General features: G+C 37.0%; 1 protein-coding gene across 26 annotated transcripts in view; it reads left to right on the forward strand.

The window, feature by feature from the left end:
• TTLL5 (tubulin tyrosine ligase like 5) overlaps positions 1 to 14,057 on the forward strand; it is a 269,103-nt gene that overhangs the window by 6,024 nt on the left and 249,022 nt on the right. For 25 of the 26 annotated variants that reach the window (XR_005363557.1, XR_005363556.1, XR_005363558.1 and 22 more), the window contains exons 3-5: positions 833 to 939; positions 11,691 to 11,773; positions 13,404 to 13,510. Coding sequence is in view for 20 of the 26 variants with exons in the window: in XM_038545325.1 (XP_038401253.1) it covers positions 833 to 939; positions 11,691 to 11,773; positions 13,404 to 13,510 (297 nt within the window). In the remaining 6 variants the exon portion in view is untranslated. Of the gene's footprint in view, positions 1 to 832; positions 940 to 11,690; positions 11,867 to 13,403; positions 13,511 to 14,057 lie in introns of those variants that run through there. The other variant, XM_038545323.1, reaches the window with a different exon arrangement.

Raw genomic sequence — 14,057 nt, forward strand, 5'->3', positions numbered from 1 at the left:
GTTAAAGTCAGATTTTTTTCTGGAGAAAAATATTGTTCCATTTAGTATAGGCTTGCTTTAAAATACGGGGTTTTAATGGAGCGCTTGTATTTTGGTTTCCGAGCTCAGACTCTTAGGATGGGTCATCAAAATGGCTTAAAAAGGGACTGTAGGGTGTAAAAGGGTACATAAATTATTGTAAGTGCTATATATTGCATTCTTTATGTATGCTGAGGATTAAAACGTAAATTGTCCTAAATAATAAAAGGAATTTAAAAACTTTATTTTAAAGATTTCTTTCCAACTGTCCCCCATAAAGGGAATTTATTAACTCATATTTAGGAAAGACTTGATTCTGCAACTCCGCATTTGCCTCTCAGGATGTCATATTTCTAATTCTTCCAGTAGGGTTCCCACTGACTTCCTCCTTTACCTATAGCTCGGGGCTTTCCTCTCAAGGTCACAAAATGACGATTGTACTTAAATACCTCATTCTCTTATACCATCAAGGGGAAGAGGCAGGAGACACAGCAAGTACCTCTTTCTCAGGGGGTCTCACAGCATATCTTCTGATACTCACTGGGCTCTAGTTGGTTTATGTGCTTGTCCCTGATCCACTAACTGGAGGGTGGGATGCCCCAATTGGCTGAGGCCTCTCAAAGCCTGTTCCTGGAGCAGGGATGGAATTAATCTTAACTAGACCACATGGCTAAGAATGGGAACTGAATGGTTTCCCATAGGACATTTTGGATTCTTGTTCCAGGAGGAAGGAAAGTTGCTAAGCAGCAAACCACAGTGATTAATTCAGATTTTTGAGCTGTCAACTAATAAAAGCCTTTTGTTATGGGTGTAGGGATCATCCCTGTATCATGTGGACTGGAGGCTGTAGGAGAATTCCAGTTTTGGTGTTCCATGCTGAGGCTATTCTGACAAAGGACAACAATATTCGTGTAATTGGAGGTAGGTATGGCGTCCCCGACAGTGGCAGGGTTGGGCGTGGCCCCGGTAACCTCTTCTTACAGAAGTTGATATCACATGTAAATAGGAAAAGGGCCTTGGTCATGAGAAAAATCTCATGATTTTTTTATACCTAAGAATTATTTGGAATTTCTTAAATTTGCTGCATCTTAAATTGCTTTCCTTCTTTGAATTCATTCTTCAGAATTATGTGTACATGTGTTGTTATTTTTTGTGATAAAAGACACAAAACAAAATGTACCTTTTTAACTGAGAGTGTACACTTCAGTAGCATTTATACAGTCACAGTGTTGTACAACCTGCACTACTGCGTAGTTCCAGAATGTTTTCATTATCCTAAAGTAAACTGTGTATCCATTAAGCAGTCACACCCTATGACCCCTTATTCCAGCTCCTAGTAATTGCTCATCTTTCTGTTTCTATCGATTTGCCTATTCTGGATATTTCATACAAATGCAGTCATAGAATATGTAGTCTTTTGTGTCTGGCTTTTTTCATTTAGCATGTTTTCATAATGTTTTCAATTTCTAGCATAATTTATCCATGTTGTAGCATGTATCAATACTTCGTTCCTTTTCGAAGAGTGCCATATTTTGTTTATCCATTCATCATTTGAAACAACAAAATTGGTAGTTGTTTCCATCTTTTGGCTCCTGTGAGTAGTGCTGCCTGAAAATTGACATTCAAGCTTTTGTTTGAACACCTATTTTCAGTTCTTTGTTTGAACACCTCTTTCAGTTCTTCAGTTCTTTCAGTTCTATTTTCAGGTCTATGCCTGGGAATGGAATTGCTGGGTCTTATGGTAATTCTATGTTTAACTTATTAAAGAACTGCCAAAGGATATTCCATAGTGACTGCACCATTCTGCATTCCCACCAACAATATAGGAAAGTTCCATTTTCTTCACATCCTCACTGACATTTGTTATTTTCTGTTCTTTAGATTATAGCTGTACCTAGTTGGTGTGAAGTGATATTGTGGTTTTGATGTTCTTTTCCCTAATGACTAATGACATTGAACATCTTTTCATGTGCTGCATGGCTGTTTGTATGTCTTCTTTCTTCTTTAGAGAACTATTTATTCAAAGTTTGAATGGAGGTTTGAACTCATAATCCTGAGAGCAAGACCTGAGCTGAGATCAAGAGTTGGACACTTAACTGACTGAGCCACCCAGGCACCCCATCTTTGCCTATTTTTGAATCGGATGGTTTGACTTTTTTTTTTTTTAATTTTTTTTGACTTATTGTTGTTGAGTTAAAAGAGTTCTTTATACATTTTAGATACTAGACCTTATGAGATATATGATTTCCAGATTCTTTTTCCTATTCTCTGATTTGTCTCTTCACTCTCTTGATAGTGTTCTTTTATGAACAAAAGTTTTTCATTTTGATGTTGTGCAGTTTATTTTTTTATTTTGTTGCAGATGCTTTGGGTGTCATATCTAAGGAACCATTGCCTAACCCAAGGTCATAATCCCTGTGCTTTCTTCTAAGAGTTTCAAACTTTCTTCAAAGTTTCAAACTTTTTTTTTTTTAAGATTTGTTTTTATTTATTTATGAGAGAGAGAGAGAGAGAGAGAGAGACAGAGACACAGGCAGAGGCAGAAGCAGGCTCCGTGCTGGGAGCCCGACACGGAACTCGATCCTGGGACTCCAGGATTGCGCCCTGGGCCAAAGGCAGGCGCGAAACCGCTGAGCCACCTAGGGATCCCATCAAAGGTTAAACTTATGTTTAGAGCTAAATGGTCTTTGATCCATTTTGGGTTAATATTTTTACATGGTGTGAGATAAGGGTCAATCTTCATTCTTTTGCATGTCAGTATCCAGTTGTCCCAGTGTGATTAGTTGAAGAGACTATTCTTTCCCCATTGAATAGTTTTGGCACTGTCATTGAAAGTCAGTTGACTATGAATGTATGGGTTTATTTCTAGACTCTTAATATTTTGTTTATCTTTTTGTTTAACTTCATACCAGTGCCACTTTGATTACTATGTCTTTGTACAAAGCTTTAAAATTGGGTTGTGTGAGTCCTTTAGCTTTTTTCTCCTTTTTCAAAAATTTCTTTTGGCTATTCAGGAACTATTGTAATTCCAAATTAATTTTAGGATCAGTTTTTCCGTTTGAGCATAAAGGCTGTTTGGATTATGATGGGTAGCATATTGCCATCTTAGTGTTAAGCCTTCCAAGCCATAAACATGGGAAGTCTTGTCATTTATTTAGGTCATCTTTAATTTTTTTATCAATGTTTCATAGTTCTAACTGTATGAGTTTTAGAGTTTTTGGTTAATTTTATTCCTAAACATTTTATTCTCTTTGGTGCTATCATAAATGGAATTATTTTCTCAATTTCATTTTTGGGTTGTTTATTGCCAGTGTGCAGAAATAAAACCGACTTGTATATTGATCTTGGATCCTGAAACCTTGCTGAATTCAAATATTAGCTCTAATAGTTTGTGTGTATGTGTGTATTCTTTAGCATTGTCTGTATATAAGATCATGTCATCTGCACATAGAGATTTTACTTCTTCCTTTCTAACCTGGATGCCTTTTATTTCTTTTTCTTGCCTAATTGCTTTGGCAGGAACTTCTAGTACAGTGTTGAATAAAAGTGGTAAAAATGGGCATCTTTCTCTTGCTTGTTTCTGTTCTTAGGGGAAAGCTTTCAATCTTTCACTGTTAAGTATGTTATTAGCTGTAAGTTTTTCATGAATGCCTTTTATCATGTTGAGGAAGTTTCCTTCTATTCCTTTGTTTACTCTTTTTATCATGCCAGGGTGTTGGATTCTGTTAAATGCTTTATCTGCATTAATTGAAAAATTTTTTTTCTTCATTCTATTAATGTGGTATGTTATGTTGATTGACCTTTGTATATTGAACCATGCTTGCATTCCTGAGATAAATCCCACTTGGTCATGATAATCTAACCCTTTTAATATGCGGTTTGATTTGGTTTGCTGGTATTTTATTGAGGGTATTTGTATCTATATTCATGAGGGGTTTTGATCTGTGGTTTTCTTGTAATGTCTTTATCTGGATTTGGTATTAGAGTAATGCTGGCCTCATATAATGAGTTCCCTCCTCTTCTTTGGAAGAGTTTAAGAAGGATTGGTGTTAGTTCTTTAAATGTTTGAAGAATTCACCAGTGAATCCATGTAGTTGGGGCTTTTTATTGGGAGGTTTGTGATTACTGATATAATCTCTACTTGTTATATGTCTATTCATATTTTGTATTTTGACTCAGATTTGGTAAATTTGTATGTTTTTAGTTTTTGTTCATTTAGTTTATCCAATTTGCTGGCATACATTTATTCTTAGTATTCTTTGTTTTTCATAGTATTCTTATGTAATCCTTCTTATTTCTGTAAGGTCAGCAGTAATGTTCCTATTTCACTTCTGATTTTAGTAATTTGAATCTTTTCTCTTTTTTTCTTAGGCTAACTAAAGGTTTGTCAATTTTGATCATTTTAAAGAACGACCTGTTAATTTTGCTTATTTTCTCTATTGTTTTTTAGTCTCAATTTCATTTATCTCCACTCTTCTTTTTGATATTCAGCAGTGCTCTGAATTCTAGGGTTGGCCTGTAGCTATCTTCAGAGGTTATAGTACCATGGATCAGAACTGCTGTGTGATATAGTAGAAAGAGTCTATATGTGGGTTCTATACATTGGTTCAAATCCCAGCTTTGGCATTTACTAGCTTTGAGTCTGGGGCAAATCACTTAAACTCTCTCAACTGTTTTAGTGAGGTGGAGATAAAAGCTACCTTGTAGGCATTGTACGAGTTAATGAGATCATTTAATATTTGGTAAATAGTGGGTACTCCGAATTTGTGCTACTTACTCTACTTGTTGAATAGGATCTGTTCTAGTTCTACTTTGAAATGACTTTAAGATCTGTTCTTGCTCCATAATAAGCCAGGAGTTCAGAGGACAATGAACACCTGCTTCTGGGATTTGAATCCTCTCTCCCCAAGGGTCTTGTTCTAATCCCTTCAGCAAGTTGCTAGGTTACCACTTAAAGGGATGTGGTTCACTCAAGTTCTCTGAATTTGGAGGAACTGAAGATTGCTAACATTTGCAAAGAAACTCCCTTTCAATACAATCGAAGTCAAAACATCAAAGGTAGGTAAAAACAATAGAAGTAAATAATCTCCCCCAAAACAGATTTCTTTTGGTCTGCTTGTCACATAAGTGAATCTCTGTATTTGTGGCGGTAAGCAGACCCTTCTTTTTTAGAGTACTGAACATTTATTGGAAATTAGTATCTATCCGTGTTGTTAACCTATTGTTCAAGCAGTCCCTGTGTTTTAGAACTTACATGTCTTTTTTTTTTTTTTACCCTTTACACATTCTTGTGATTGAAGAAAAAGCCACTGAACTTTTTTCTCAAACTTTTTTTTTTCAATTTTCTGTATCTTTCCAATTCTTTGAGGTTTCATAATTTTCTAAACCTTCCTTTATGAAAGGAACAATTTTTAAAAAAGATTTATTGATTTTAGAGAGCATATACAAGGGGAGGGGCAGAGGGAGAGGGAAAGAGAGTCTCCAGCAAACTCCCCACTGGGCAGACAGGCTGACATGGGGCTCTATCTCAGGACCTTGAGATCATGACCTGAGTTGGAGTCGGATGCTTCACCAACTGAGCAAAACCAAGCACCCCTGAAAAGAGCAATTTGAGTGTTTCTAGTTGCTATCTCAGATTTCTGAATTGTTAAATATTCTAGGTCTTTTCCTTTTCTTTTTTTCTCTCTTCTCTTAATAGCTGACATAGATCTGCTCAGATCATAATCCTGTGTTTAAATCCCCTTGAGAAGTGTTTCTGGGGCATTAGTTATCTTCTGCTGATCTTCGAGTGTTAGATGCCAGTATTGTTTTTCTGTGATCTGTTAAATGTTTCATTGAATTTACTGTTAATATTTTTGGTACAGTATGATTTCATATGGTTTATTTGTGAAATATTCCAGAAATACATTCTATCCCTACTATTTCCATGTTTTTTTCAAAATTGCATAAACTTTGAACATGTAAATGGGATTGCATTTTAGAGATGAGAGATATTTTCAGTTTAAGATAATCTGTTCCTAGAAAGAAACATCATTTTATAATTTGCTTCTGAATTTGTCAGCTTCATAAGTTTACATTTGCTAGACTAGCACTGTCCAATAGAAATACGATGCAAGGTAGATATGTAAGTTTTCCAGTGGCCTTTAAAAAAAAAAGGTAATTAGAAATAGGTGAAATTGATTTTATAATATATTTTATTTAAACCAAAATATTAGTTCTACATTTACTCGATATAGAAAAATTCATTAAGATATTTGATATCTAGGGGCACCTGGGTGGCTCATTTGATAAAGCATCTGTCTTTGGCTCAGGTCATGATACCAGGGTCCTGGGATTGAGCCCCGCGTGGGGCTCCCTGCTCAGTGGGGAGCCTGTTTCTCCCTCCCTCTGTCCTCTGCTCCTCGTTCTTGCTCTCTCCCAAATAAGTAAATAATCTGTATGTATTTTACACTGTAAACATAAAATCTCAGTATGGTTCAAAATTTTCATCAGAAATTTTTAATCTGTATTTAGATTTTACAACCATTATAGTTGAAAAAGTAAATTCATATATTCAGTTTGTTCCAGATAAGTTTTCCAATAACTGATTTCAGTATTGGTTTTCAAATTTAAATTTAAATTCATAAAATTAAATAAAATTAAAAATTCAGTTTTTGGTTACACTAGTTACATTTCTCCTCCTCCTCCTCCTCCTCCTTCTTCTTCTTTTATAGAAAGAGAAGGAGAGAGGAGGGGACAGAGGGAAAATCTCAGGCAGGCTCCATGCCCATGGCAGAGCCCCATATGGGGCTGATCTGATGACCTTGAGACCATGACCTGAGCCAAAACCAGGAATCGGACACTTAACCAACTGAGCCCCCTAGGCATCCCCACACTAGTTGCATTTCAGGTGCTCAGTAATTATACATGACTAGTGACTGCCATATTCAGCAGTGGGGGGTATAGACCTCATTTTCTGACAATGAGGCAAAGCTACACTATATTGCCATTGAAAGGGTTAGTCTTATGTTCTAAAAATTAAAAAAAAAATGTCAGTTTTATCTTCATTCTAGTTTCCCAGGCTATTTTTGACCAAACCTCTTAGGGCATGTCATCACTCCCTAGGTGCTTCTGTGCTGACAGATTATTGGTTCCTTGTTCTAATTCACTCTACTGCTGAAGGTCCTAGCACTTTAGTTTGCCTCCTGATGCACACATGAGCGGTTGGAGAAGAGGAAATTCTGTAGTCTCATGATAGAATTGACACAGGGCATGTTCAGAGGCTCATATAGCAGATGTTTAGCAGTTTGCTAGTAGGACCAATGCCATGCTCTACTTCTTGTTTTTATATGGAAGGAAATACGGATAAGGTGCTTATTTCTTGGGCAGTTGGATCAGTTCAGTTTATAGTTGCAAGCCTCCATTTGACTCTTGCCATGGGAGCAGAGCCCAGGGTTGCCCAGTCTTTGAAGTGGAGCCCAGAAATCTAGATTTTTTTTTTGTATGAATTCTTTCAATTTTAAAAGATGAGCAACTAATTCAGTTTTATGTTTAAAACACCACAAAGAATGAACAGACTGTATTTGCAGGCTGGATTTGGCCTGTGGGTCATCAATTTATAACTGGTAATCAGCATCATTTGACATAGGGCTGTTGGACACAGAACATGAATGTGAGTTAAAATCCCCAGAAATCACACTTGCTTTATGTCATTCCACCCTGTCTTTCTAGCACTCCCTTTTTGGAACATGTGCATTGTATCAGAGTTGGGTGTAGTTAGTTGGTATGGATTAGAAGTAGTTGGTCACTATGTACTACTCACATACTGTGAGAATCAAGTCACTGAGTGCAGTGATAATGGCATGTTTCTTCTATGTTAGGAAAAGTAGGAGCAAGAGTTTTAATAGCATTTTTTATTTTTATTTTTAAATTTGTTATGTAAAATGTGTAATTTATGTATGGTAGCTATTTTACTACATAATTTACTTTTTTACTATTAAAAAGATTTTTTTTTTACCATGTAACAACAAATGTTCTAAAAGTCTTATGTGTATTAAATGATTTAGTGCTACCCCATGAGTTGAGTACTTTTATTATCAACCCCATTTGACATGTGGGGAATTGACCATAGAGAAATAATTTATTCACGATTACAGGCAGGAAGTGGTAGAGCCAGGATGTGAACCCTTGGTAGTTCCACTCCAGAGATCTACTCTTTCTCTTATCATTTCCCCTTCCTCCCCAGTCCCCAGATAGTCATTCTGTTTTTCTGTATGCCTTAGTGACTACCTTCCCCATGGCTTGGACACTGAGAGGTGAGCATTGCAGAACAGGCATGGAATCAGGCACACTTCTGGTCTCCAGCGTGGATGATTCTTTGACATGTACAGAAATGGAGATGTCAGTGATCACAGTTATCATAATGAAGAGCCCTGATTTTCTTTCACTTTCTAAACATTGAATCTAAAAAAATTAAAAACCTTTTGACAAGCTATAATAATAGCTTCATTGAATGAATGTAATACTCTTTCCTTGTGCTCACCAATTATTAATGTTTTGTCATGTTTCTTTTCTCTCTGAACCATTTGAGAATTAGTTCAAATACTTTATACCTTAATGCTTTATTCAGCAGTGTGTCACCTAAGCACAAGGGCATCATCTGTATAACCATAGTACTGAGGTGACACTCAGGAAATCTGACATTGGTAAAATATTCTATGTGGTATACAGTGCTTATGCACATTTCCCTAGTTCTAGTTTTGACTTTTATATGTGTTACTATTTTTCTAAAATCTAGGACCAGATCAAAGATTGTATTTAGTTTTCGTATTTCTCTTCAAATCTTCCACACTTTGTGAGTGTGTGTATGTGTGTGTGTGTATCTCTTACAGCATTGACATTTTTTAGAGATTTTCAGACAAGTTGCTCTGCAGATGTCCTTAAGTTTGGGCTTGTCTGATTGTTTCCACGTGTTTAGATTCAGGTTTAAAAATTTTGTAGCGCTATCCCTTAGTGCAGTTGTGTCCTCATTGTACCACATTAGGAAGGATGTGATGTCATTGTGTTGCATTATTGGTGATGGCAGATTTTGTCATTTGGTTGAGATAGTGTTCACCAGATTGCTTCATTGGAGGAGTGCTTTTCTCCTTTGTTACAAGCTTTCTCTGGAGTGATGTTTTGAGATACATGAATATCCTCACCCATTGGTATCCATTGATTTTAGTCTGAACTACTTTCTCTTATGATTTTTGTAAAATACTGATTTTATGTTTCTTTCCTTTTACATTTATTAGCTGGATTTGCTGTAAAGAAGAGCTTTTTCCTTTATAGGAGGCAGAAATATGGTCCCCATAAATTTATCTACCTCCTCCTCATCCCCAGAACCTGTGAAAATGTTATCTGACATGGCAATGGAAAATTGAGTTTGTAGGTGGGATTAAGGTTGCTAATCAGCTGGCCTTAATCATGAGGGTTCTTTAAAGTAGGAGGAGGCAGAAAGAGTCAGGTCGATGCTATGTGAGAAAGACTAGACCTGCCATTGCTGGTTTTGAAAATAGACCAAGAAGGCTATAAGCCATGGAATGGGGGCAGCCTCCAGAAGCTGAGAAAGGAAAAAAATGGACCCTGTCCAGGGCCTATAGAAAGGAATGCAGCCCTGCTCTTTCCTTGATGACACTTGTGTCAGACTCCTGACCTACAGAACTATCAGACAATGGATTTGTGTTGGTTAAGCCACCGAATATATTTTAGTTTATTTTAGCAGTGATAGAAAACCAGTATACCTTTTACCTTCTTATCAGTGTGAACTCATGGATTCTTTTTTTTTAGTAAGTGAATCATAGTTTTTCTCTGTCATATTCATTTTTATGTTGAAGTTCTCTTAAATTTGGCCATTGAGACCCCTGTGACATATTTCCAATCAGTTTTGGAGCACTTTTCTCTTTTTTGGTGTTAACGAGATGGTCCAGGCCTTTCCTGTGCTCTCCCTCTACAACTTGGGAGTCAGAAGACAAACTCTTAAGCAGTGCACTGTACTGTTTCTTAAATTATACTGTGCACTACAATGAACACATAGGGCTCTGAAGTCTTTTTCTTACAACAGTATTGCAAAGGCAACATAATAGTAATTGATCATTGGGGAAACCCTGTAACTGGGCTTTCAGTGTTTGCCACAAGAATGAGAAGTATGGGGTGTCTGGCCTTTTCATTCCAGTCTTCCATTGTGTCTGCTTTGCATGAGGTTCCTGCCAGGGCTGGACAAGTAGCAGCAGGGATTTATGGATATTTTCATATGAATTCATAAAAAGGTATGCTTATCTTCGTAGAGGCTGAATTTTGTTCTAAGGCCTGTCCATCATTTCCTTATTCTTCTCATTCAGAAAGTGTTCAATATGCAGCCCTTTAAAAAATTTGTTCTGCAGATGGGGCACCTGGCTGGCTCAGTTGGTGGAGTATGTGACTCTTGATCTCAGGGTTATGAGTTTGAGCCCCACATTGGGCAAAGAGATTACTTAATTTAAAAAAATTAAAAAATAATTGTTCTGTGGAATTCTTGACTAATTTTTTCAAACAATTTGTAGTGATATATACATTAGTAGTATTATGTAGTGATATAAAAGAGATTACATTTAATGGGCTAGAGTAAATGTTAGTCTTTGGGGATATATAGAAATATCACATGACAGACTTTTGTCTTAGGGGTCACTATGCTTTCAGGGCCTGACCCGAAATGTCACTGAGTGAAGGGACTGTGCTGACCTAGAGCCTGTGAGCCCACCCCAAAGGGAGCACTTGTGCTTCTCCCATTGACTCTTGCCCTGGCAGAGAGAGCAAGCCCAGGGTTGCCAGGGTTTTCAAGAGAGGCCCAGAAATCTAGGTTTTTATATGAATTCCTCCAATTTCAAAAGGTTGTTAATTCAATTTTATTTTTAAATCACAATGAGAAATTAACAAACTATGTCTGCAGATTGGTGTTGTCCCTGGATCATCAGTTTATAACCTCTGGTCTAAGATACACTGGTAACCAGCATCATTGCACACAGAGGGCTATCTAGAGCAGGGATTCTTAACCTTTTTCTGCAGTGTACCAAATGTGCAGTGGCAGGGTGGGGAAGCCTATGGGTCTGTTCTCAGAATAATGTGTTTTAAGTGTATAAAAAATATAGAGAGGGTTAAAAACAAAATCAATTGTATTGAAATACAATTATTAAAATATTTCTTAAAAACTAAACGGGTGACATGTATGCATTTTTATTAGTGTATTAAATAACATGATCTAGTGGAAGGTCTGTTAACTAACAATAACTTTTAAATGCTGTGAGAAGTGATATTTTGAGATAGCTGTAACAACTGTAAAATAATATTAAAATACCTGGTATCTATGGGTGTTAGGGTCACAGGAATTGCTAGCACTGCTCTGCTTTGTGTCTACATTCATAATTGAAGGTAATGTTCAATTTCAACTAGTAGTGAAAACAAAGATATCCTTTTGTCCCTCATCCAGATTTAATAACCCTCAGTGAATCTCACATTAAGAACCCTTGGTCCAAAATAATCTGCAGCCTGCCTATAGTAGCATAAGGGTAGCAGTATATGTTCTTGAGTATAATTAAGCAAGCCACCATCTTACAGTTTATTTTTGTCTCTACAGTTAACTTTCTGGTTACTGAATTTGATTCTGTGTTTTTCTTTAGAACGTTATCATTTGTCTTACAAAATTGTGCGAACAGATAGTCGCCTGGTACGCAGCATTCTGACAGCCCATGGATTTCATGAAGTAAGCTCATTTTTACTGTCTCACCTGATCTGCTCTAAAGCTGAAAATCCTAGCCACCTACCTGACTACCAGTTAACAGGGCAGCTCTAGAAGGTACATGGGATCTATGATAATGTAGAGCTTTCATTGAATTTCTGAGTGACTTTATCAGTTTCTCCTTAAAATACATGGAAAACATTTTTACAAGATCCCTCTCCCTCTCCCCCTTTCTCACTCTCTCTCCTCTCTCTTTCTCTTTTAAACAAAAAAAAACCCCAAACATTTTTCTTGCTATGATTTGAAGATTGTGGTAGAGACAGAGTTGCCCATAAAGAATTGTCTTCTTTGATTGCAAGCAACAGAAACAGATTCTACCTAACTTAAACCAAAAAGGATTTGTGGGTCAATTACACATAGAGTAGGTAGCAGAATCAAAGAAGAGCTGAAAAGGCAGGCCTTTGGAAGGAGAGAGCCTGGGACAGTTCTGGGGATCTGGGAACAGGAATCAGGACTGTCTCTTCAAGGTACTGCTATAGAAATGACTTAACTCTGTTCATTGATTCATTGTCCTTGTGCTATTCTTCACTGAAGAATCATATTCTGGGGATAGTGTGACTGGTCCAGCTTGGGTTAGGATCTACTCCTTGCCTGGGACCAGGGGGTGGGGTGAGGAATGTTATTGACAGTCTTTTAAAACCAAGTAGTATGGGCAGCCCGGGTGGCTCAGCAGTTTAGCGCCGCCTTCAGCACAGGGTGTGATCCTGGAGACCCAGGATTGAGTCCCACATCGGGCTTCCTGCATGGAGCCTGCTTCTCCCTCTGCCTGTGTCTCTGCCTCTCTCTCTCTCTCTCATGAATAAATAAATAAAATCTTAAAATAAAATCTTAAATAAAATAAATAAATAAAATCTTAAATAAAATCTGTTTTAAAAAAAAACAAGTAGTATGTTATTCCCAAAGAAAATTGAGGAAATTGTGATATTGATATCAAAGGGACAAGAAAAAATGCTAGACAGACTGCACTATAGATATTTTGAAATAATTGATAAAAGTCTGGTTGCTAGCTTTTTATCTTAGGTTGAGGTTTGAAGTAGACATTTTGAGGAAGTTCTGATACTAGTTTATACACTTTCTTGCTTTTTATCTCCAGGGCTTAACATGGTAATGTATCACATTGTAAGCCCCGAGTACCTAGTTATTGGATGAATAGACAGATGAATTCTTATGAATGAGTGATATTCTAAGTCAGTTTGCTACCACAAGGTTTTAGTTCTGATCAGTACTTTATACCCATCATCTGCAGGGACATATGGACACTTTGAGAAGGGAGTTGTGGGGTTGAGCCCTCTTCTCATACTTTGATATGCAAGAATGTTAAAAGACATCACAGACTTCTATAGAAAGGTTCATTTGTTCTATTTTATGCATCTGGGATTTGCCCAACTGTCCCGTTCTTTAAACTTGATCATCTTCATGTTCTTTATCCTCAGCTTTTATTTTACTAGGTAAAATATTTACTATTTACATACTAACTGGGCACTGACTGTGTTCTGTAGGTGAAAAATCTCTATGGCCTTTCTTGCTGTCTCTGTTTCTGGAGAGAGGCTATCTCTGACGCTTTTTTTTTTTTTTCCTTTTTATCTGCCCTCAGGTTCACCCAAGCAGCACTGACTATAACCTAATGTGGACAGGATCCCACCTGAAGCCCTTCTTACTTCGCACCCTCTCTGAAGCACAAAAGGTTAATCACTTTCCCAGGTAATGCTCCTGTAGCTCCTTTGCTCCATTTAAAGGTGCCTAACATTGGGCAGGTAGAGGTAATTAATGTCCTTAAAAAAAGAAGTCTGTGATATAGGGCAGCAGTCTGTAAATCAAACTGAGATGTCAACATCCATAAGTATATGTTATATGAAGTCTTTCTAAGGACTGTAGACATGGATGGTTCTAAAGGAGACTGTTTCTAGATTGCAAATCCCATAGTTTTTCTTTCCTGAAATTGGGTAGGTTGAGAGCCCCTCATGTGGATAGGTACTCCCTTCTCACCTCCTTTTTCCACAGTTACTGTTTCCCCTTTTAGAATCTTAATTTGATGCATTGTCCTTGGGTACAAACACTTCCAGGGTTCTAAACAAAAGTACATAAAAAATGATGTTGGTTTGAATTCTGGTAATGACAGATGACCAGAAATGACCATCATGATGGCGATTTCCATTTCTTTACTTTTAATGGAATTAAAAGAGGACCTGATCAAATTACCAGCTGATAGACCATTAATTTTAATTTTAATGATCGATCATCTTGTGAC

The sequence above is a fragment of the Canis lupus genome, chromosome 8, assembly GCF_011100685.1.
Source record: "Canis lupus familiaris isolate Mischka breed German Shepherd chromosome 8, alternate assembly UU_Cfam_GSD_1.0, whole genome shotgun sequence".
In the NCBI taxonomy this organism is placed as follows: Eukaryota; Metazoa; Chordata; class Mammalia; order Carnivora; family Canidae; genus Canis; species Canis lupus.